Source organism: Oryx dammah, unplaced genomic scaffold (assembly GCF_014754425.2).
Source record: "Oryx dammah isolate SB20612 unplaced genomic scaffold, SCBI_Odam_1.1 HiC_scaffold_24, whole genome shotgun sequence".
In the NCBI taxonomy this organism is placed as follows: domain Eukaryota; kingdom Metazoa; phylum Chordata; class Mammalia; order Artiodactyla; family Bovidae; genus Oryx; species Oryx dammah.
The window spans coordinates 30,761,316-30,787,121 of record NW_024070208.1 but is presented as its reverse complement, the minus strand read 5'-3'; the positions used below and the strand labels follow the sequence as shown (position 1 = coordinate 30,787,121).

The window sequence follows — 25,806 nt, the reverse complement described above, 5'->3', positions numbered from 1 at the left end:
ATTCACTGGACTGATGCTGAAGCTGAAGCTTCAATACTTTGGCACCTGATGCAAAAAGCTAATTCACTGGAAAAGACCCTGATGCTCGGAAAGATTGAGGGCAGGAGAAGAAGGAGGCAACAGAGGATGAGATGGTCAGAGGGCATCAATGAATCAATGGACATGAGTTTGAGCAGACTCTGGGAGATAGTGAAAGACAGGGAAGCTCTGCACGCTGCAGTCCATGGGGTCTCAGAGTTGGATACAACTTAGCCACTAAATAAACAACATCACTCTCAGACATTTGAAAATGCTTTTCACAGTCTTACTTATCTATCCTGCCTGGCTGTGAAGACAATCCAGTATTCTAAGTTTAATTACTTCAGCTCTTCTGAAATTCCTTATCTATGACTTTTAGCTCCAGTATCTGATTCAGGAGCTAGTATTGACTTGTTCCTTGGTTATCAGCAAGAAGAAAGACCCAGTCATTTCAAAGTATTTGTCTAAAGCACTTTTTCTTAAACTCAGGTCTATGAATCCCTAAGACAGGTTCTTTGGGTCTGAAAGTCCTCATCAAGAGTTTTTAGATTGTGTTTTCATTTTAATGATAACCTGGATGAGATTATCTAGATAATTCAAATTATTACCTTACAACCAAGTACAGCCTTGGGACTTTCGTGCTCATATATGAGTTTAAGCTTATGACTGTACTGGTACCAAGCAATACTTCTTTAATTGTCAAGAGGTTAACAAGAAAAGAACAAAGGTCGACTTAATACATAAATGACACGTTCCTGTCAGTGAAGGCTGAATGACAATTTGGTACACTGTGCGAATGAAGGGTCTGTGGTAAATCCACACATAACTGGGTTCTCGTACAGCCAGTGGGCGAAGAGGCACGCCATATTCCACAGTACCATATCCATGGGGCAAGCAGTGAATGAGTTTTAGCAAAAATATGCCATGTGGCACATTAAAGTTGTTAATTTGAACATTACTGGTTTTAGAGCTATATTTGCATTTTCTCTGTAGATCTGTTTTAGTTTTATGGTCGTACAGAAGTTAATAAGGATTAGAGACTTTCTTCTAAAAGAGTTCCATGTAACATTATTTTCGGTTGAGCAGCACTGATCTAATTGATTCATTTTGCATACACTGTGTTCTTTGTTAATACAAGTCTTGTGCTTTAAAAGTACAAACTGTTTTGGTTAGCTCCTCTGTCCATGGGATTCTCCAGGCCAGAACACTGGAGCGGGTAGCCTTTCCTTTCTCCAGGGGATCTTTCCAACCCAGGGATCGAATCCAGGTCTCCCGCACTGCAGGTGGATTCTTTACCATCTGAGCCATCAGCGAAGTCCAGTAAAATTAGTGAAATCAGCACAAACAGTCGTATCACACTAGGTATATGCAATTAAGAGGATCAAAATGACCTGGGTTAGCTTCATAGGAAGAGCATAAGCTGAAGACTTGTTTGAGGATGGCACGGGTCTTATTACATGGAAAAGAACCAGAGAAAGGATCTCTCTCTCTCACACACACACACACAAACACACAAACGCACACACTCCAAAATTCTGTCATGGATATTGGCTTGAAAATGCAAAGCATACATGGATTTTATACCTTCTTCACCTTGTAGTAGTTCAGAAAACACAGGAAGTGACATGAATGAGATATTCACTTTCTGTCAAATGCAGGTTGTGTACAGAATAGACCAAAAATAAAAAAAAATGTGTTATAATTTGTTAAAGATAGTTTTTCTTTGTTTTTACTTTGTGCTTTGATGTAAAGAGTTACTGATATGAATGTGTGTGTGTGTGTGTGTGTGTGTGTTAGCTACCTTGTATTTTCCTTTAAAAGATAATTTTCTTTTACATTAAAACAGCTGTAAGGCCACCCAGCGACCTGATGCCCAGGCTCCTTTACCATTCGGCAGTGAGGGAGATGAAAGGCCAAACCCAGCAGGGATGCGGCAGCCCCTTCAACTTTAAGCCTTGTACCCTCAATCATTCGCTTGTTTTCTTGTATTTCACTTACAACTTTTTCAAAATGTCTGTGAAACAAGGCAGGGCATAAAGAATCAACATTATTCATTCTCAAGAGAAAACCACCACTCACCCATCGGCCAGTTGTCATACACGTGCTTTGCGATGTCAGAAGCAGAATCATTAGGAGAAAATAGGAACTCTTTCGTTTTCCCGCTTACCAAGATGAGGCGCAAGTTTATCTGAAAGAAGATATGATTCTTTTAAAGTCTTAACATTTTTAAAGTAAAATAACGACTTTTCATTTCAGTCACATTCTCAATTATTACTAATGTCATTTTCTGTTTTTTACTTACTTAAATTCTGAAAAGATTCTTTTAAAGGTCTGGAATTTGAGACATGATTTTATTTTCATTTAATACATGTGTGTGTGTGTGTGTGTGAGGATATATTTACCATATAAATGAACAAAGGGAAAGCAAAATTCATTACGCTTTTAAATTTACTTCAGCAATGTTCAGAACTGGACTGTACAGGTTATCACTATAACTATCAAAGACACATTTTCCATTGAACAGCTAATACAAGTTGTTACCCTGCAGATCACATCACTAAATAGGAAAAAATATTCAGTTGTTAATATGCTTCTTAGAAAAAAGGAACAGAAAAAATAAACTATATACAACTTTTTATCCTATAAAAATCATTCAAACCTAAACAAATTAACCAGAAACTGATTTTGAAGAACTTTATTAGAGTTAATTGGAAGAGTCAATAACAGTAGTTCCTTTAATCCCAATTACACGATCATTCATTTTCGTGGAGCTCTGTGTAACAAAGAACACAGATTCACCCTCAGTGGAAAACCTAAGATGGACAGTTGAATTAACATTTTTGAGAGCCACTGGATTTACAGTTCCAAGCCAATATATATTTGCTTATACCATTCTTAATACAGTTTCCAAAATGTTCACTTTAAAATTTTTATCTTTGTCCATAATTAACAATTTTTTTCAACAACAATATCCATTCATCTCCCTTATAAGTTATAGATATACAGGTGAGGTTTTCTATACCTACAAGGCCTGTTAGAGGAAATAACACCTTCCTAAAAAGAAGGGTACAGCCAGAGCCCAGCTTCTCTACAAACAGAGCACAGAGACTAGACTGCCAATGCACCAGGTCACCCAAGCTCTCCTCCTCAGTTACTAGCATCTTTCTATTATTATAAAACCCCAGTAAACCTGTAAGATGACAAAGTCTACAGTGAATAAACTGGAATCTGCTGCAGCACCACCAAGATACCAGTCACTCATTGACCATCCGCCACCACCACGGCCACTGCTATTCCCAGCACCTCAAAATCGCCACTTAGAGAAGGTACTGACATTTATAAAATACCTCCTCTCACAAAATGCTACACACACCCACCTCTGCATTCAACGGGATGTAACTGGATTTTCATAGCAGATGGAGGAGAATCAGGTTCCAAATTAGAATCTGTATTCTAACTGCTATGTACCCTATTATCTCAATTTTTAAAGTATTTCAAAAGATAAAAGAAGTCAGGTGAAAAGCCCTTTTGATATGACCTGTGAGAATTTTTTGCTGCCTTTCCTAAATAAAATGAAATCATACCAAAGAACTTAATACAGGAAGAGGTCTGATGAAACAACACTGTTGGAAAGAAGTAATTTGATCCAGGAACCGTAAGTTGCATTAGAATAAAATTCAAGGAAGGATTTATAATAATGATTCAGTTGTAAGAAAGCACCACCTTCTTTCTTTCCCACAACAAATAAGTGATGAGTGACTGCTAAAGCAAGGAGCCTACTGTCTACATAACACAGTGTGAATTTTAGTTCTCACACATACATAACTATTCAACATTGTCTCTTTATGTGTGAATATGGGTAAATATCTATTTGCTTTGAACTTACAAGGAATCTTTTAATAGCTTCAAACTACTGCAGAAGGGCCCTTCAGCCATTAATGCCCAAGAAATTATGCCCTTCAAAATGGGTCAGCCACATGTCTGCTTCACTCAGAAAGAAATATAATTAAATCCAGCCTTCCTAAGAGTTATGTAAATGATAGGAAGCTACTATTTCCTGGGATCAACTTTTAAGTTAAAAATTAATTTCTACTGAGCTTTTAGTCAAGTTATAATATTTTAAAATAACGAAGAAAATAGGAGAAGAGGACTTAACCATTATTCTCCACAAAGGTCACACTGACACATACTTTAAATTTTCCCTAATATCCATCAGCAAGAAGATGGAGAAATAAATGACAGTGCATCCCTATCATGGAAGCTTCCTACAATCATTAAATGACATGAGATATAGACCTATATGATTTGATGTGGGAAGACATCCACAATGTATTAAACAAAAGATAAAACACACACCTCCACCTCATAAATACATAATGCTAACTGCATTCATGCTGCGAAGTTCTCGGCTTTTCCTATTTTAAACCTGATACAATCACTGTCACTAATAAGCTCTTTCACATTTCAAAATCAACGGTCTAACAAATTTATGTTTATCAAGAGGATCAGAATGTTGAAAACTTTTGGCCTGTAGATGTGCCTGACACAGTTAACTTTTGTTTTAAATGTTTACAGGTGGACATGAACTTTTCAGTTTGACACATATACTCTCAATTTACTCACGCTGGTCTGCTTTATACACTTATACTTGGGTGGCCACAGAAATTAAGTTTATAATTCATGGTACAGTTTGAAAGTGGCTTTGACCTACAAATTGAGAAAAAAAAAAAAAGAGTAAATCTTGAAGCAATCATCCAAACATCTAGCTATATAAGTTGGTCAGTAGTTAATTGTTCTTATAGTATAGTTAGGATTTCCTGAGCGGGTAAAGAGGGCAATGCAGAAGACAAAGGAGATGTAGGTTTGATTCCTGGGTCAGGAAGATCCTCTGGAGAAGAAAATGACAACCCACTCCAGTGTTCTTGCCTGAAAACTCCCATAGACAGAGGAACCTGGTGGGCTACAGTCCATGGGGTCGCAAAGAGTCGAATACCACTGAGCAACTAAGCAAGCACATTATAGGTAGAATCTATCATGCTTATTCAGCTTAAATGTCAATTACAGCTCCTCTCAGTAAATGTATAGCAATCCCTACAAATGTGAGCTAGTTTCTTTAGAAAGATTAAGTATTAATTATTTAGATACTTTTTCATTAAAGACCTTTTTTCTTCTTTGAACCCAAGGTAAGTCAATCTATAAAATACCTTAAAAGAATCTCTGCTTGTGAGGTACTGGGATTCTCAACACATCAACAGTGGGTTACAAACAACACTCTTATTTACAGCTTAAAATGTGATATACTCATATACATACTCATCTAAAAACAAAACTGTTCATCAGGACTCTGAATGACTTGGTAGGAGATGGAGTTCTTATTACGGAATAACACACCCAAGGGATGGCACTTAGACCATCCAAATGAATGATATATATTTTATAATTACTTTGGAGGCAAAACAAATCAAAACAAGACTATCAGTGAAGCACAACTACCATGATCACTTCCTGTAAAGCCAATGGAAACAAAAGAAGCTCTTTCGTGCATGTAATTTCAAGTTGTTTTTTTTTAAAGATTTTCGGTCAAACTGATTGCTATTCCTGTTTGTTGGATTATATCGATTTGGAGAAATCTTATCTACAACTTAATTCACTCAACAATTTGTTTTGAGTAGGTCAGGATGGAAAAAAAGTAAGAGGAAAGAGGGGGAATGGAAGATGGGATTAACTGGAACAGCCTTTGGAAATAAAACAGGAGATTATGGAGATGGACCATGCCCTCTGAAAGAAATATGACTGTTTTTCACAAAGAGATCAACGCACTGATCAAAAGGGCAACTCCTGACTTCTCCAAGAGTCTCTGAGGAGCAGAGTGAGTCCCGAGGCACACAGGGGAGGCCTCTGCCTGCGCCTTTGTGGGGCTCATTCCTGCCTGTTTTTGCTGAAGGACAGGTAAGCGGCCAGTGGGAAAGAGATTAGACTTTCTTTGCAAATCACTTTTAAAAAGTTCTCAATTTGTCTCAGGGGATTATATCGAGTTAAGAAAAAAAAGTCAATTCAAAAGACGACGTGGTATATATGATTCCATTTATACAATATTTTTGAAATTACTAAGTAAGAGATGGAGAGCAGTGGCGGCCGGGTTCTAGGAAGAGGGGAAGAGAGAGAGCGGCTATTTCTATAAAGGGACAATAGGGATCCTTGGGGTGGAACTGAAACGTCTGCTGCTGGTAAGCAGCCTGTGAATCTGCACAGGACTACATATGCACAGACACTAATGAGAGCATGCTAAATTGGAGAGCTCCGAACAAAGCCTGTGGATTTTATCAGCGTCCATTCCCTGAGGCTACTGAACTAGTTATAAGATGCTAGCTATCATTAGGAAAAACTAGGTGAAGGGTGTATGGGATTTCCCTGTATTATTTCTTTTTATCCCATGTAAATCCATAATTATCTCAAAAAGATTATTTTAAAAAATTAAGAGCTTGACTTCCTAAAAATGTATACGGTATTGTATGTTTGTCTTTACTTATCTTTCTTATTTTTATCTGAAAGTAAATAGTGCTTTTTAAGAAATAATCCTGTATCAAAATAGCTACTTGATCTAGAGTAAAAATATAAACTATCAGTGACTTAATTAAGGTATGAGGCTGAAAATAGATAAGCTTTTTTTTTTTCCTAGACCTATGGACTTAAATGGCATGTTTTGAATTTCTGTTAACTGCATGTTAAAGAAAAATGGAACGAAGGAGGAATATGTTCATGTTTCTACACAGGACTGATTAAAAACAAATTATTCAAATAACTGCAGTGCTTAGATAATTACATATTCATAAATTTTCTTTTAGTTGTTCATTTATTCAGACATTTTCTGAAACAGATACAGTGCTTGGTGCCTGATTACAAAATATTTAACATGAAACTTCTGGAGATTTCACACCCTGGAAGCTAGGAGACATACAAACAACTGATTGTGGAGGAGGGGGTGGCTACAAAGCGCTCAACAAGTGTTTGCCAAATGAATATAAAAGAGAAAAGAAAGGAGAACCTGTGAGTTGGAGATTCCAGGGTAGGGTGTGTAAAACTGCGACTACCCATGCCCCTAGTTGGTACTCAGTCTAGCGGACTCTGATGCTACCACCCACATCTCAGAGTCCTGGGTAACGACAGGAGAGATGTTAGCAAGTGGGAGGCTGAGCGCTGAACCCAGGGCACCGCCACCACCAATACCCGCTGTGTGCCACCCTGCTCAAGTAACCAGCGGCATGGGCAAACTCCTCAGCAAGGTCTCCATGATTATCCTGTCACCCCAACCCCTCTCGCCCCACCATGCCCCAGTCACATGGACCTTCTTTCAGGGCCTCAGGCTGCCAAGCTCTTTGCCTCAAGGCCTGCATCCAGGTTGTTCCTTCCGGCTGAAATGCTTGCTGCCCCACTCCAATCCCACACTCCGGGCTCACATGTTTGAGAGGGGGTGGCATAAAAAAATTCCCCTGCACCTAGTCACCCTGGATGAAGTGATAAAACTACATTTTCAAACAAAGAGCAAGAGAAGAATTTCAAAATCTAACCGAAGAAGCCAAGAAAGCATTCCTACTTTTTTATTGGAAAGAAGGAGTAGTCCTATTTGTGAAGAAGTTGTAAGGCATTCATGAAAACAGATTTTAACTTCTAAGAAAATACACCTGGATTCTTGTCTCTGAATTTACTTGCATTATGTACTCATAAACTAAGGTACACTGAGATTTGCTAAATGGATTAAAACTATGAGATCTTTACCTTCTTTTTAACACTTAAAATGATGAAAATGATGTATATTCTAATATACATGAACTATTAAATCTGTAGCAGTAAAAACTCAATGGGATTCCTTATTTTTTAATTGTAGAAACATCTAATCTGAAAAATAGGTAAAGGAGAGGTCAAAGAGTCCTCTAGCTTAAGTTCCCAAATAAAATTATCAGGGAACACAAGCCCTGCAACAGACCACAGTGATAAAAGAAAAACAGTTGCCCTGAAGAGGGAAAAAAGAACAAGGCATTTAAAAAATCATCCTATTCTTTACAATATGTTTGTTAGTCAACTGATTATTCAAAAGAGATAGCCAGCTCTCCTGTCCAAGAAGCACTCATTCTGGGCAGCCATGAAGACGACAATTGTCCCCAGCCGCCGGGATCCGCAAGCTTATTCAGCTCGCAGACGGCTCGCGTCGACCTGTGACTAGGGATCCCGTCACTCAGTGGTGCCCCAGAGAGCCATGACCTCATGAGCTCCTGACAGTGAGGTTCTCATTTATAACTGGATGTCTCTGGAACACTCGTCAATTCTTACTTGAATATAATTACTTATTATTTATTAAATTTTAAAGTCACAATAAATGATTTTACTCAGGATTTGTGTGGCAAATTACTTTGCTGCAAAACTCCACAAAATGAGCAGAAAGTGAAAAAGGCAAACATGATAAATGCGTCTATGTCAGGATATAACGTTCAGTACAACTGCCAGTAAAACAGCTCACACAAGTCTGCATCTATGCAGGATATGCCACCTGAGCTAAGAACGTCTATCGTTTATTAACATAATCACGGAGTGCTCCTCATTAGGGGTGAATGCAGCAAGGCTATTCATTTAGAAAAACACAAGACCTGTGTGTTACTGAAGTTGTTACTGAATATAAATCCAGCATCATCAAAACATTTAGCATTACAATACAGAAAGCAAATGCAATAGCAGCAGATGGCTTCAATTAGATTGTAAACTCCTCAAGGGCAGAAATCACAAAGCGTTGGATTGCAGGAGACCTTGGCTCAATTATGGGTCGGAAGATCCTCTGGAGAAGGGACAGGCTACCCACTCCCGGTGTTCTTGGGCTTCCCTTGTGGCTCAGCTGGTAAAGAATCCATCTGCAATGCAGGAGACCTGGGTTCAATTCCTGGGTTGGGAAGATCCCCTGGAGAAGGGAAAGGCTACCCACTCCAGTATTCTGGCATGGAGAACTCCTTGACGTTGCAAAGAGTTGGATACAACTGACTTTCACTTTTCTTTCTTTGGATTCCTTCTCTGTCTTTACTTCCTTCTACTTCCTCCCACCATCAGCCAGTTTGTTTTGTTGTTGTTGTTTTTTACAGATTAGGTATCTGCGGCAGCATTACGTATTAAATTTCCTAATGAAGGCATGCTACAAGTACTGAACCAACTAATCATGCTCCCTAAGTGCGTCAGTAAAATCACCAGGGGGCCCTTAGACAGGAAGAGAGAGACACCATGATCAGGACGCTGTCTCTAAGAAGCCACGGCAACACTGAAGAGGCAGCCTGACAGTCCACGTGCTTACTAACAACCCTTATTCCAAAGTTTCAAAGCCCTCTGAATGTCTGCAATCGCTCTACACACTTTTCAGTCTTTAAACTGCTATTATTTTGTTAATTTAAATCGGAATAAGGTAGCCCGAGCATATACAATTAGAAAATATGTGGAAAACAAAAACTTCTGAGCAGTCTTGCCATGCTGCAGCACAGCTATTGGAAACACACCTGTATACATGAATTACTTCTCAAATGAGAATTTAGCAAAGAATTCACAACTCTGTAAGACTCAAACTACTCACCAAACTACCATTCTGGTCATTTTTGTCGTGCTTGATGTTACTGGTGGTGGTGACAATAAAAAGATTTACTGACTACTTAGCATGTGTCAGAAACTGTGCTAACTACTACTGTATAAACCAGATAGTATCTTTTATTTTCCAGATGAGCAGACTGAGGCTTAACTGAGGCTAAACATCTTGCCAGAGTTAAGAGGGAGATTTCTCCGGTTTACTGCACAGCCGGAGGTTGGTTACCAGCTGGACAGCTCACCAGCTGTGACGTCCCGGACACCGTGCCAGCACTTTACTGTTCTGGGAGCTAGGTTTGTTCGTTCTAACACCACTACTACCAACATGTTTCATACTGCAGAGTTCACAAAATTTATATAAAGCCTCTGGATACTTACACCACCCTCATTTTCTCACCTACCCAAGGTCACGTGCCTGGTGGCTAGACAAGGGCTTACACACTGGGAATACCCTAACTACTCAGAATCTACTTTAAAGCTCAAATGAGACAGTATGTTAAAGTATTCTGTAAACTCTAAAACTTTCTGTAAAAACATAAAATAGCATATTATTATCCATGTTCCCTGATTAGGGAGGAAGTGATTGTATTCAATGATCTCTAGAGTTCCATTTAGATGTAAAACTGCAAGTTAGAAGAGTTTTTAAGTTTTCCTTTGCCATTAGAAGCTAATTTTAAAAAACAGATTCCCACCATAGGACTATTAGCATTTTTTACACAGTATGATCACACTCTACAGAATTTTTATTTTTCTCAAAATAATGTTAAGAATCTCTCCATGATATTAACCATGCGTTCAGCCAAAAAAAAAAAAAAAAAATTAGTACCTACTATGCAAGTGAAAGTGCAGAGTGAAAAAGTTGGCCTAAAGCTCAACATTCAGAAAACGAAGATCATGGCATCCGGTCCCATCACTTCATGGGAAATAGATGGGGATACAGTGGAAACAGTGTCAGACTTTATTTTTGGGGGCTCCAAAAACACTGCAGATGGTGACTGCAGCCATGAAATTAAAAGATGCTTAAATCTTGGAAGAAAAGTTATGACCAACCTAGATAGTATATTCAAAAGCAGAGATATTACTTTGCTGACTAAGGTCCGTCTAGTCAAGGCTATGGTTTTTCCTGTGGTCATGTATGGATGTGAGAGTTGGACTGTGAAGAAGGCTGAGCGCCGAAGAATTGATGCTTTTGAATTGTGGTGTTGGAGAAGACTCTTGAGAGTCCCTTGGACTGCAAGGAGATCCAACCAGTCCATTTTGAAGGAGACCAGCCCTGGGATTTCTTTGGAAGGAATGATGCTAAAGCTGAAACTCCAGTACTCTGGCTACCTCATGCGAAGAGTTGACTCATTGGAAAAGACTCTGATGCTGGGAGGGATTGGGGGCAGGAGGAGAAGGGGACGACCGAGGATGAGATGGCTGGATGGTATCACTGACTCGATGGATGTGAGTCTGAGTGAATTCCAGGAGTTGGTGATGGACAGGGAGGCCTGGTGTGCTGCGATTCATGGGGTCGCAAAGAGTCGGACACGACTGAGCGACTGAACTGAACTGAATGTACAAACTGGGTATGAAAAGAAGCAAACGGACAAAAGATCACCTGTGAGAAGGTGCCATGAAACAGCCAAGACTCTGGAATAGGGAGTTTCAGGGGGGCTTCACTGAAGGCCTCGCTGAGGACCTAAAACAGGAGGCAGAGATGCCAAGAGTGGGCAGCAGGACACTCCAGGCAGTGGACCAGCACGTATGACGACTTCAAGGAACAAAAGGAAGAACCTGCCAAGTGCAGGGACAGACTAGCAGCTGAGGAAGGCAGGCACAAATGAGGCTGAAGGGCTCACAGGGGCTGGATCCGCTCACACAATCTGGGAGGTGTCAGAGTGTTCACTGTGAACCATGAAACCATTTAAAAGCTTTAAACAGCAAGGCGCAGGATTCAAATTCCACTGAAGATCACCTTGACTGCTCATAAGCTGATGAGATAAGATGAGAGCCTAGACTGAGCTCCAAAGAAAGTTAACACTTTCAAGCAAATCGAGAGCTGGCAAAGGAAACTGAGGGGGGAGCTGAGGAGACAACATGAGAAGGTTGTGCATGTGGGGCACGCGAACCAGGAGAAAAGTGTGTCAGGGAAGACCAGACACGCTCCTATTCTAAGTTCTGCTGAGAGGCCAAGTACGACGAAGACAGAAAAGCATTTTCTGGATTTATATCCTACAGATCACTAACGACCTAGAATAGTTCCGGGGCATGCAGCCCATTCTGTGCACAACCTTTGTAAATATTTAATAACTACTTAATTTCCCACTAAGTGAAAATACAGTCATTTTTTCCTATAAAAATGAGTTTCCTACATAGGAATTAGATATTTTTAAATTCAATTAAAGAACACGATTTACCTTACTTGAACTAACACTGCTTATAATACAAACTAGGAGGGAGAACTCTCGACACAGGAAAGGGAGGTGCACGAAGGACACACAGGGACCAGAGCCACTCTGTCTGAAAGGCTGGCTCCTGCGCTGGCACCACCAAGACTGGTGAGTTTCCAGCCTCTACAATCAGGGCCTGAAAGGGCTACTCAAAACGCCAGCACCATATACGCCTGGGCCCTTGACAACTCCAGGTCAGGGGGACAGAGGTTACAGCACCTGGGGAGGAAGGCCCTTCTCAAATACAGCACTGCTCAGGAAAAGCCTTTTGCCTTTCCATCTCTTCACCACCTGGAACATAATGTGATGTCTGGAGTTACCTTTAGACCACCAGACGGAAATCCACAGGCTAAGGAGAGAAGAGCAGAGAGACAGGAGGAGACTGGTCCCTTGAGAGCAGCCTCAGGCCACTGTACTAACCCTAAATGGTCACCATCCAGATTTCTTGCTGCGGGAAGCATGTAAACCCCTCACTTTTTAAATGCCACTAAGTACAATTCTGCAGTGACGTTAACAGTTAAACACAATGCTAACAGATTCATGCGATGTTCATTTCTTTCCTTCCTCATAAAGAGTATAAGAAGCAACCTTTAACACAAGAGGACATCAGAACTATACCAAACTTCACTGCAGCTAGGAGTGGCCATGTATCTAGTTCCGACCAATGAGATACACGGAAGACTGTCCCAGGCAGCCCAGTGGTAAAGAAGCCACCCGCCAAGGCAGCCAATTCGGGTTTGAGCCCTAGCTTGGGAAGATTCCCTGGAGATGGAAATGGCAACCCACTCCAGTACTCTTGCCTGGGAAACCCCAAGGACAGAGGAGCCTGGTGGGCTACAGCCCACGGAGTTGCAAAGTCAGACATGACTGAGTGACTAATTCATTCTTGCTTTAGAAAAACTATGAATTAAAACACCCAAAACCTGGGAAATGTTGTGCCTAATTCTTTATACAAAATTGACCCTGCTTTTTGAAAACTGACCCTTACAAAACTGTATTTGTTTCAATATGGAAATGGTATAAAAATTAGTCTATCCTTCCATTAATTAATGTTGAGCAAATAAATATTTTTAAAATATTACTATTAGTTCCCAAACTACATGAACTGACCCAACCCAGGGCAAAACAAAACAGCAACTGAAATGTCAATCCAGGGTAACCCAGCACTACAGCAGAAAGCCTGTGTCATCCGCAGGCACACAGAGCCAACAAGCACCATCACAGAAGTACAGGCCCAAGCACAGCAGCCCAAAGAGAGGCTCTACCCTACACTGAGAGGTCAGGAGAGTTCATCTGGTGCAGAGTGGATGAGCGGAAGCACCTCTTAAACACACCTGCTTCAAGCTCCTGAGATCCTCTCATCTGGACACCGCAGAGCCACAAACGTGCATACTTTGAGAGACCATCATGAACTGCCCATCTGCCGTGGACCAAAGGAATCAAGGATATTAAGGTTAAAACTACTCTACCAAGTTAGAAATTTCCTGAATAAATTTGGGAGGCCCAGAAACCCACTGCGAGGCTAAAAACATCTTCATTTTATTCTCAGTTTTCTGAATACTATTTAATCCCCAAATATGTACTACCTTCTCAACTCAGAACCCCAAAACAAAAATTCAGATGACATTACTGGCATTTTGTGGAAATTCTCAGGAAGTCGTGCTTCCTGAATTGCACAGAGATCTAAGTTACTAGATGAGTTCCATACCAGGGCAAACAACTGTCTTTATCATTCAGAGGCTGATTAAATGACTCCAATCCACAGAGAGAAGCACTCAGTGGAAGGTGTCTGAAAAACTCACTTAAGGCAATAGGGGAAACCCATATAGTCCTTTCTTAACTTTATTTTCTGGGACCAACTCATGAAGGGAGATAAGCTTATCATCTTTCAATATACATCAAGTAGCCAGTCTCTGCAGGGTGCCATTATAAATATCCTTTATCAAACAATGATGCCTTTAGGATCTATTAGGTAGATGCTCAGGGGTGTTTCCCCCAAACTTTCAGGATGCTTGCTAGGAATTCTGCCACTTTTTAGGATTTTTTTTTTAAGCCAGCAGACTCTCTGAAATAGAAGAAATAATCTAGAGTTCCCTAGTGGCCTAGTCGTCAGAATTCCAGGCTTTCACTGTCATGGCTGTGGGTTCAATCACTGGTTGGGGAACTGAGATCCCACAAGCCACGTGATGCAGCCAAAAAAATTTAAAAACATAAAGAAAAAATCTATTAAACACTAGGAATGAAAGCATTTTGTTAACTTTATTAAAAGCACTCCATAAGTACACTGCAACTGTATCCGTACTATTTAATTATGTCGATGTTGGTTAGTATGTTACTATGTACAGAGCTCCTTCTTCCCCTCAGGTAAAGCACTGAAGGTACTGAAGAAAATAATTATGAAATATAATCATGGAATTTAGAGAATTTACTTTTAGAACCAACTAACAGTAAAGAGATTTTATCACAGAAGTTGCTTGTGGTGGCTATCCAGAGAGCTTCTCTCTTGCTACAGGCTGAGATAATCAGTTGTAAACTGTGTCTAAAATAAGAGCAAGTATACCATCAAAGCTGACCTCTGGAAATCTTATAACTAAATTCAATTTGGTTATAAAATTTGCTGTTTAGAGGCCTTCATTGTTATTTGCTTGGCCTTAGCTAAACTCTACACAGCAGAGATTGCTATAGAGACAGCAGTCTATTGCTGTATAGATCGCTATACAGACAGGTAAATTAGGGGTTATCTATCCCATGCTGTGTTATGTCCTGATTCAAGATACGGAACACAAATTATATTAGGGGCATGTAACAATCCTCAAGAGCAAGACAACACCAGGGCAATGCTGCTATGTTATCCCTGGACATTTTGTTCTGAGGACTGTTCAATTCCTAGCTACAGTGCAAAATGCTAAACCACTTCAGTTTTTTAAATCAGACCTAGAAGGTGAATATACAAATTTAATGTCTGTTTTATTCTTTCTAGAACAAAAGAACAAAAGCATGTTCTAGTTTACAGTTTGAATGTCAATGTGGGGAAAGGCTACTACTAAACAGCTCAGTATGCTATAATATTAAGAATAAAAGTATAAATTACAATAAATAAATTTCAGTTCCTCTGTTTTATTCTATCTCCTGTTTGACAGATGTGTAGAGGCAGAAGAAACTGAATTTTTAAAAAATCTGATTTAAGTAATTCAGGCTTGCTCTTGCGATTCACGTTTCAGTCCCCTCCCCACCCTTGGGGGTGGGGGTATGTGTTGAGAAGGACAGTCTCAGTAATGGTTGTAAGAGACTGGGTCTCTCAGGGAGGAACAGGGAAAGGGCCATAAATGAAATTGTTGAAATACATTAGAAAGGATAGGGTTTCCAGAGGCTTCTGATATTTTAATGTCAACCTGTGATCCAACTCTACAATCAGAAAGTAATCATAGGAGAAAAAAACATCTCCAAACCAACAGAAGATCATCAAGTTTGTTAAAAGTGACATCCAAGTGCAAATCCACAGGTACGGAAAAACTTGCACATGGGGCCAATCCCTACTCAGATCTAGAACTAGGTCAGAGTGTTGAGACAAGAGCAGGTAGCTGGGTGAATGGCAACCAAATGCCTTCTCTGTAAGCCAGGGATGCCAGTGAAACTTGGATTCAGAGTTTTTAAACTTCTGCTTTTATTCAGTTTAAGGATTATAGAAATATAACTGCTAGCTTGAACTGTTTGCAAATGTTTATTTTTAGCTCTCCCTTCACCCTTAACTGCATAAAGAATCGAAAAACACAAAAGGCGGCAACAAGCAGCAAAACAAAACTAAAAAATAAGAAAATAGCCATACTTTACCTCCAGTTCAGATACCCTCACAAACTTTCTAATGCATGATGAAGTCTAAATTTAGACAAAGGAAAAAAGATTCTATCCTATACATCCTCTTCAGTCAGGAAGAGAAAGTTAATAGTATCTGTGAACCACAGGAATTCAGAGACACTTAACATCAATTATTTAAATAACTACTAACCTATTACAGAGCAAAGGAAAAAAGAGAACAAACTGTTTAGTTCACTGACCTGAGGTATAAGCATAATTTTCTTCCTTTTCCTTGCAATAAAAAAGGAAGATAGCAACCTAATGATTTCCCACATTAACGCCAATCACCTGAAATATATTTCCCTGTCCAAGAACTATTTTTACATCTTTAGGCAATTTTCTTAGATTTCAAAGATTGTTATTTATTGAAAACGTTCTTACGTCACATAATCTGTATAAGGGCAGTTATGCTCAAAATCTGTGGTCAATGTTTAAATTTGTATATTCTGACAGCGAAGTCAGAACACTTTCTACTTCTTTTTAGAGGTAAGAGAAAAGCTGAGAACGCTAAGAATATTATCTACAGCAGGATTAGAAAAGGAAGTTGCTACACTATGACTTCTTCAGGTCTCAATGTTCATAAGACAAAAGAAAAACAACACTTTAATGTTAAACAGCCTTTGAAACGTTAACTTTTTCAGTACCTTCAGTTCAAAACTAAAAGTGGCATAAATACTTGTCTTTATATGCTCTGTATCTGTAAGGTTGATAATGTTAGGTAATTATTGCTAATTTCGAAGCTGTAATGATTATTGTGGTTTAAAAAGTCATTCTCATGCATATTTCATTCACACATATCAAATGTGATATGTAATATGATCTGTTTCAAAATCATTCAGGAAAAGCAAGTAAACACGACTGACCATGAGTTAATAATTGTTGAAACTGGAATGTGGATACATGGGGACTTATTATACTTATCTCTCCACTTTTGTCTGCAATTTTTCATAAAACTTAAAATAAGTATTTACAAAATCCCACCTAAGGGACTCTTAATGTTGTAATCTAAAGAAGTTGAGTCAAACCGTAAAGCTGGTCATTTAACTTTGGGACAGAAAGTGAGAAACTATCATAGCATGAGACAGAAGAGAAAGACCAAGTAAGGTGTCTTGTTGCATCTATGTCAGAAATCTTGGAATAACAGTTACAGAGCTAACAAGAAACGTAGCCACCAGGGAATAAAATATTCCACCAAATCCATGAACTGAGAAGGATGTTGTAACAGTATTTTTACAAATCTGGAAGGAGTTAACCTACTTATTCAGATAGTTAGAATGCTTAATAAAGCAGCTATATACTTTGTCCAAGCCATCCCAGATAATCAGTTTATTTATAATAATGAATTAATTAAACTACTAGGGCATTGCAAATTATATCCATTTCTTTCTTCTGAGCAGTTTTTCAAAGTAAACAAAGTAAAACAGGAAAAAAAGGTTTTCAAAGTTAAACAAAATGTGCTCTTCTTTCCACCAGAAAGATAACTGTAGTGTTTTAAAGTGAAAGTCATTTTAGTTCAGTCACTCAGTCGTGTCTGACTCTTTGTGACCCCATGAATCGCAGCACGCCAGGCCTCCCTGTCCATCCCCAACTCCCAGAGTTCACTCAGACTCACGTCCATCGAGTCAGTGATGCCATCCAGCCATCTCATCCTCGGTCGTCCCCTTCTCCTCCTGTCCCCAATTCCTCCCAGCATCAAAGTCCAATGAGTCAACTCTTAACTCTTTGGGACCCCATGGACTGTAGCTTGCCAGGTTCCTCTGTCCATGGAATTCTCCAGGTCCAGGGGATCTTCCCAGTCCAGGGATCAAACCCAGATATCCCGCATTGCAGGCAGATTCTTTACTGTCTGACTGAGCCAGCAGGCAAGCCCAAGAACACTGGAGTGAGTAGCCTAGCTCTTCTGCAGTGGATCTTTCAGATCCAGAAATTGAACGGGGGTCTCCTGCATTGCAGATGGATTCTTTACCAGCTGAGCTATCAGGGAAGCCCTTTCACTAGAAAAGACACCATTAAAAAAAGAGAGAGAGAGAGAGAGAGGAAAGTTAGAAAAAAATCTGATTAGCAATTTGGAGAGAAACAATCTAGAAAGAACCCAAGGACCACCCTCCCACAAAGAATTAATGAACAACATTCACTAATGTTAAAGCTTGACTAAAAGGGCGGAGATCTCCATTACAGGGAATAAATCAAGGGTAATAATCCCTTTTCGCCACTCGTTTTTCTACAGACAACTGCGAGGATAAAATGTCAAACACTTAGAAATGTGGAAGATTCTACAAAGCTTAACAGAATGATTTATGTTGTTTGCATACGCCGAACAATGCCTCCTAACTTATGGTACCAACTCTCAGTATTTTCTTTTCTGGAAAGAAGTTTCTCTAATGAACATAGTGAGTGGTATGTTAGTGACCCTGCAGAAAGATGTACTGGAGATAGGCAGAACCTCACTGAGAGGTCTTTAGACTTTTTTATAGTAAGAGAGAATGAATTCTAGGTTTAAACTACTCCCAGATTCCTTGCAGTCTTAGAGTTTATTTTACATTCATGGTTATGGTTCCTATATCTGAAATGGTATTAGAAATTAAAAAAGATTAAATTCAAGTTGTTTTTTCCTTGAGTTATCTTCCATTCTTCGTTCTTTCAATCTAAAGAGTCAGATATGGACACTGTCCAAATCAACATGCTAGGTTACAACCATGATATAAACAAAACTCAACTGCCTAATAAAGACATTAAAGATGACCCCTTTACCTGGCTCGCTGCTGCTGCTGCTAAATCACTTCAGTCGTGTCCGACTCTGTGGGACCCCATAGACGGCAGCCCACCAGGCTCCCCCGTCCCTGGGATTCTCCAGGCAAGAACACTGGAGTGGGTTGCCATTTCCTTCTCCTATTATTTGTTAAATAAATGCTACCTTTTTTGTGTGTACACAAAATGAACTGGCTCATTTTTAATACACACAGTAGTACTGAAGAACACAGTACACCTTCCCAGAATTCCCTGATAGCTCAGTTGGTAAAGAATCTGCCTGTAATGCAGGAGACCCTGGTTCAATTCCTGTGTTGGGAAGATCCACTGGAGAAGGGATAGGCTATCCACTCCAGTATTCTTGGGCTTCCTTTGTGGTTCAGCTGGTAAAGAGTCTGCCTGCATTGCAGGAGACCTGGGTTTGATCCCTGGGTTGGGAAGATCTTCTGGAGAAGGGAAAGGCTACCCATTCTAGTATTCTGACCTGGAGAATTCCATGGACTGTACAGTCCATGGGGTTGCAAAGAGTCGGACACGACTGAGCGACTTTCAGTTTTCCCAGAATTCCAGAGATTTTACACTCGTAGCATAGGCTCTGAAAACAGAATATCTAGATCTGAATCCTGGTTCCACCAGTCACCAAGATATTGCTTAATTTCTCACGCTTCAGTCTCCTTATTTGTAAAATGGGGATAATAATAATTCCTGGCTCACAACATTGTAGGGAAACTCTACTGAATGAATGTGTGTGAAGCACGTGGGATAGGGCCCGCTTGGACACTGAATACTAGGATAAACTGTACTTACATAGAAAACAACAGAAACGACACAAGAAGGCTAATCAACCTAAGTGCCAAAAGGACCGTGTTAATAAGACTGAAATCTAAGCAAAGGTCCAATACATCTGATGTTACTTGTGCGTTTTTTAAAAAGCTATTATTTGTAGTATCTGATTTATTACACCAAGTTCATCAGAGAAAAATAAAATACCTCCGAGGTACAAAACTGTAACACAAATCAGGACTGAACTTGTGTTTATTATTTATAACTACACTATGTCATTTCACAGTAGTCATGGTTCTTGGGGAAACTAAACAAATTGCTTAGGAAGCTATTCTGCCAAAGTTTCTTGGTAGGTCTAATTTTGCTGTTTAGTCGCTCAGTCATGTCTGACTCTCTGCAACCCCACTGACTGCAGCCTGCCAGGTCCCTCCGCCCATGGGATTTCCCAGGAGAGAATACTGGAGTGGGTTGCCAATTCCTTCTCCAAGGTCTAACTTTAAAACTCTTAAAACGAAGTAAGAGATGGTGTTATTATTGCTTTGCAGATATTAAAATTTTACCTTGAACTGGGAGATTCAATCCTTCCCAAAAAGATCGTGCTAATTTCTTTGGTTGGATTTTCTACCATTTTCTATTGTGTATCTTTTATTCACTGAATATGTATTCCACAGATAGCAAAGTTCAGTATGCTGATAAAAAACTTTTAGTTGCTCTGTATTTCTCTACTGCAAGGCCACAATAAAAACTATGACTTTCTTCAAACTTACTTTCAGTTTATATTAGCATTGTGTACTGATTTTGTAAAGAAATACATGTTATGAATTTACTGTACATAAATCCCCAAAATAGAATCATTAACAGTGGCTCTCAAGGAATTTAAATGAAATTAAGAACGTTTTATAAATAGTTGCCAGGTGATTGCAATTGGTCCTCTACAGTCTTATTAAATTACTTAAATTAGAAGATCTAGAAATCTGATCTCATTTAGGACTGTTGAGAAATAGTGTTGATGTTCTTAATTTTGATATAGTTAATACCATCACTGGAATACACTACCTTGGTGGAATACATGTGGCAGACAAAATAGCTTATAAACTAGAAGAGCCCAAACTCAGAAAGTCAATAATCTTACACAAATGTGAATTCTGAAGAGCAAAAAAAAGTATACATTTTGTAAAGTACAGTTATTTGTACTTGAAAATTTGTAAAGTACAGTTAGAGACTCATTTTTATTTATTTTTGACAGATGACTGGAGAGTAAATAAAATTTAAAGTACAAGGTTCTTTAAAAAAATCATAAACATATATACATGTTATTATCTTTATGTATATATTTCCAAACCTAGAAACAGGATAAAGCAAAATACTAGTTGGAAAAGGGAAAAGCTTAAAAAAAAAAACAACAAACAACAGTTGAGACCTTTTATAAGATCAGAAAGACATTAAGCATTCCTATAAATCTCAAATATTATTCAATAAACTCAAACTCCTTTGATTCTACTGAAGTAAAATACTCTGATTTAAGTGAATTTTTGTTTTGCTTTCACTTTAGGGGAATTACTGAACTAAAATTAGCAAAGTGTTTCTAGTCATTGGTGTTCCATATTAGACTCCATAGAATCCCTAAAGATAACGACTGCATTTTAAAAAACAAAAACATACACTCTAGTGTTCCCAGCAGCACTACTCACAATAGCCAAGACACGGAAATGACCTGCAAGTCTATCACCAGAGAATGGTGTCAGTATATGTGTGCAGGGAATTCACAGTAGGAATGGATAAAGAAGACGTGGTGTAAGTGTATGTGTGCAGGGAATTCTCAGTAGGCTGTGATGGCCACTTGAACTATTCCAAGAAGACTTCAGTGTACAGCTAGTGGTTCTACTTGAGATTTCAGATATGACTTGCGAAAATAAAAATATAACAATAAGCTTACATCTGCACTCTGCAGTATAAACAGCCTAGGAATGAGCCCATCTCCACTTCAGAATAAAGATATTTAGGGAGAGTGTTTTCCCAGTTTTCTCTTTTCATCGGCAGTCTGTCCTAAATCCCACAGGAGTGAGGCAAGCAGGGCTCTGGGAAGTTTGAGAGCTCTCTGCCTGCTTCCTCGGGCAGCAGGGAGTCTGACAGAACCACTGAGGCTAGATGTCTCAGTCTCTTAGTATAAACCTGTCTTTCTCTGGGTGTGAAGAGTTAAGCACGAAACACCTCTTAGTAAACCCTGCATCAGAGCACAAACTCCGTGGCTGCTTCTGAACCAACAACCCTCCCACCAGGTAACAGAGAGACTGACCTGGGCAGGATTAAAAAGGATCAACTTCAGACCAGAAAGCAAGTATTATTAACGCTTGTCCAGATAGCAAAGCAAAATATTTTGACAGAGAAGGTTGAGAAAAGGTAGATACGGACACAGAAACTGAAAAACTGCGGTGACTTAAAAAAAAAGTGGACATGCTGGACTCCTCTCTGTCTAGCACTTCAATATGGGAGAAAACTCTATGAATTATAATGAAAACAATGTTCTGACTATAGTAAAATATCTGACAATGAGTTAAGATCCATGCAACCTTTACCAAATTACACAGGAAGGTCTTTAATTGGTCCTTATCCAACCGCCCCTGCAATCTCTGCTGTTGCCCACCGCTACTCTTGCTTGGGTTTCTCCTTGGATGGCTCTCCTGAGAGTTAAACTTTAAAAATCATTTTTTCACCATAACGCCGTTCCTTTCCTCATTTAAAAAATTACCCTACCTGTAACTAGAGGCACTATACTTTTGGGCTGCTCTCTCATCTCTTCGTGAATTCATGTAATGTCATATAGGTATTTTTTCTTCAATTTAATGCCCACACTAATTTATATTTTTAGCCTTCTCTCTTCTTTTCTGAGGGCTATTCCACATTCTTACTTAATTCTTATTCCACATTAGGAAAGGTCAAAGATGACTTCCAGGCCCCTCTACCACCCGCTCTTTCTAAAAGAATTCCATTAGCTTGTCTTTCTATGTCATGTAGACCAAAATCCAAAAAGTTAAAAGAAAGTTGATGACAGTGTACACAATGACAGTAGCAAAAACTGCTGACAGTAAGAGAACAAAAATTACAAAAAGTAAAACCAAAAGCTGAGCAGTTTGCAACCATCTGAAATACAAGCCAAAAAAAATTTAGAGAGCTCTTTGGTCCACTGAGAGAAATAATTATGTAAACTATATAATCACACTGTCCAACACCATCTGTAACTATTCATATTTAAATTCATTAAATAAAATTTAAAATTCCATTCTTTAGTCACACACCACTTTCCAAGTGCTCAACAGCCATGTGCAGCCAGTGGCTACTCTACTGGACAGCGCAGATACAGAATATTACGATCACTGCAGAATGTTCTACTGGACAAAGCTGCAGTGCTAGCTCAACATTCACCTGGTATTCTCTATACAACCGGCGCAGTGCTATTATAGGAACAGCAGTGTAGAGAGATGAGGAAGATAAGGCTTCTCTCTGCCCTCAGAGAGTACACAGTCTGTCTAGTAGACAAAACAAAAATATTTACACGTGCTAGAGTAGAGGTAATAACGTGGATGAGAGAAGGACTGATTGAGAGGCCCAGCTCTCGGAATTCCAGACTAATCAGCTGGAACTGCAAGCCTTTCACCTTAGTTTCCTGTGGACTGGATTTTGTTCCTGGCTGTTATGATGGCACAACAGGTAACGCTGAGACTCGTCACTACCTAGCAATTCTGGGCTCCCTGGAACCAGAGATGCTGAAGCCTGAACAGGATGTGTGTTGGCTCTGTGTGCTTCACCTTGCTGGCAACCCTGGAAGAAGGCCGTGCTGCCACTCTTTTCCCCCTTGGTCCTGCCTAGGGTAACAGCTGTGCCTCCACTGTCCCTTTGGTTTGGAACTCCTAGCATGTGCTATACTTAGAATGACCAAGCGCCTGACCAAGTAGTTAGGGCATTAGCAAGGAATTAACACTGCCATGAAGCACAAGTCTTCAGTGCAAATAAAGCAAGAAGGGAGGAGGGAGGTGCCCCAAAGCAGAAAGGGCAGGCTAAGCAAGGAAGAGAGAAGCAGGAACGCGGACTGAGGGTCTGTGGGCCAGCAGAGGGTTTATTATAGCCCCACACAGGGCACACACAGCGGGCAACTGCAGCAGATGAGGCCGGATGGCAGCCCAGCTGCCAAGAGCTTTAATGCCACCACCTAAGGAGCGGGGCGTGGACTGGCCAACCATAATTAAGTAGAAGAGCTAAACAAGGAGATCTCTGTAATGAGATCTGTGTTTTCAAAAGACAAACCTGGGGAACGGGTAAAAGGCAGATAACTAGAAGGAGATAAAGGGGGATGATATCTGGATGAAAACCTGGCTGGAGGCAGTAGAGATAAAGAACAGGAAATTCATTCGAAAGTGTGTGTGTGTGTGTCTGTGTGTGTGTGTGTGTCTGTGTGTGTCTGTGTGTCTGTGTGTGTGTGTGTCTGTGTCTGTGTGTGTGTCTGTGTCTGTGTGTGCCTGTCTGTGTGTGTGTGTCTGTGTGTGTCTGCGTGTGTGTCTGTGTGTGTGTGTGTCTGCGTGTGTGTCTGTGTGTCTGTGTGTGTCTGTGTGTGTCTGTGTGCTGACATCAGAGAAAACTAACTGGCTCCGACTACTGACAGTGTCTATCTGGCACATCGGCAGGCGATAAATGTTTGCTGCACAAACTAGTGAGGAAGATACTCACGCAGATGACACAGAGGGCAGGGAACAAAACCTATGAGACACACCAAAATTTAAGGGAAGGACTGACAGTGAGATAAACTGAAAAGGAACAAAGAAATCAAACAAGGATATATTCCTTCTGCCTGGCATGTGATCCCCCAAGACACTGGATGGCCCACAATTCCCTCAGATCCCTTCCCAGTGGTCTCCCCATCACCCTTTGTAAAACTGGGCAACACAGCAACTCTCCCTCAGCATTCTCCAAACCCTCTCCCTTATTCTTCCCTGGAGAAAAAAATACCACTACCTCACACACTATGTATTTTACTTATTTATTGTGTTTAATGTCTATCTCCCTACTACTTAAATGTAAGCTTCACTCACTGCTGCACACCAGAGCCTAAAAATGTGCCTGCATAAGCACATGCTCAACAAATACTTGCTGATTAACTGAATAACAATAAACAGAGCAGGACTATTACCCATAGACAAATAAGTATGGAAGTAAATTGATAGCTAACATGGAAGTTATATCGATTATATTGAGTACTAAAGGTAAAAATCCATGTCATAGTCCTTTAAGTATAAAAGGCTCAAACACCATTTTCTTCAAATATGTTTTTATATATATCAAATATATGCATTTAATAGTAACACAGACTTTCTATTTAGTCACAAAATAATGGGAGAGATTTTATGGCTTGAAAAATCACTCATAATACTTGGTAGCAACACTGCAAATCCACCACTTCAAGTATTTAAATCTTATTAATACTTCTTCAACTTCCATTACAAATTCTAATTTCCTTTCTGAAATTTTGGTTATTTTAAAATGTTAAGCAAATGCAAGAAGCTGAAGTTGAAATACCAGAATATAAGTATAATCACAGTCATTAGCTTTAAGATATAATGAAGATGATATAATATTAAAATGGTGAAAAGTTAGAAATGCAAAAATATCCAAGAACACAAAATGGGCCCACCTAGCTGGCTGGCTTCAGGAAAGTGACAAAATATCATTAATTTTCACCTTTCTTATCAATAAAATGCAGCTAACATGAGCACCTACCTACCTGGTAAGCTTGTTCTGAGAGTTGTTTTTTTTTGAGGATTAAGTCTGTTTCAAGTCATTAGTTTAGCACAGTGCCTACAATATAATTACTTCTTAAGCCCACAAATACTTATGAAAAACCTACTATATAAAAGGCATCAAACTTACTGGCCACCAGCGGCCAACAAGAGATACACCTACCCTAACAGAATTGTCGACAATTAAAACAAATCTAAAGACAAACTAAAGGATTACCAAGTGTGACAAGTGCTACAGAGGGAGCCCACGGGGTTCTGGGTCAGAAGTCGAGGGATGAGGGAATTCAGTTTTAGATGTGAGCTGGCAGAGTGCCTCTGAGGACAGGAAGCAAGACGGCACTGCCCACAGCTGTCGGGCACAGAGGACACTGAGGAGGATTTCAGGCTCAGCCCAGGCGTGGCCTGTCTGAGAGGACCCAGGATAACTGAAGCATAGGAAGTCAAAGGAGATAAGATTACAGGGACAGGCGAGAGCCAGATAATGCAGGACTCTGAAGGGCCACTTTAAGGATCTGTTGTTTTATTCTATGGGAATTTATTCTTCAATGGAAAGCTGCTGAAGTTTTCTG

At 39.7% G+C, this 25,806-nt stretch overlaps 1 protein-coding gene across 1 annotated transcript in view; it reads right to left on the bottom strand.

Annotated features, from left to right (window-relative positions):
* The window catches only part of UBL3 (ubiquitin like 3), a 48,728-nt gene that overhangs the window by 9,352 nt on the left and 13,570 nt on the right, over positions 1 to 25,806 (bottom strand). Inside the window, exon 2 of the mRNA XM_040267446.1 lies at positions 2,098 to 2,206. Coding sequence (XP_040123380.1) covers positions 2,098 to 2,206 — 109 coding nt within the window. The remainder of the gene's footprint in view (positions 1 to 2,097; positions 2,207 to 25,806) is intronic.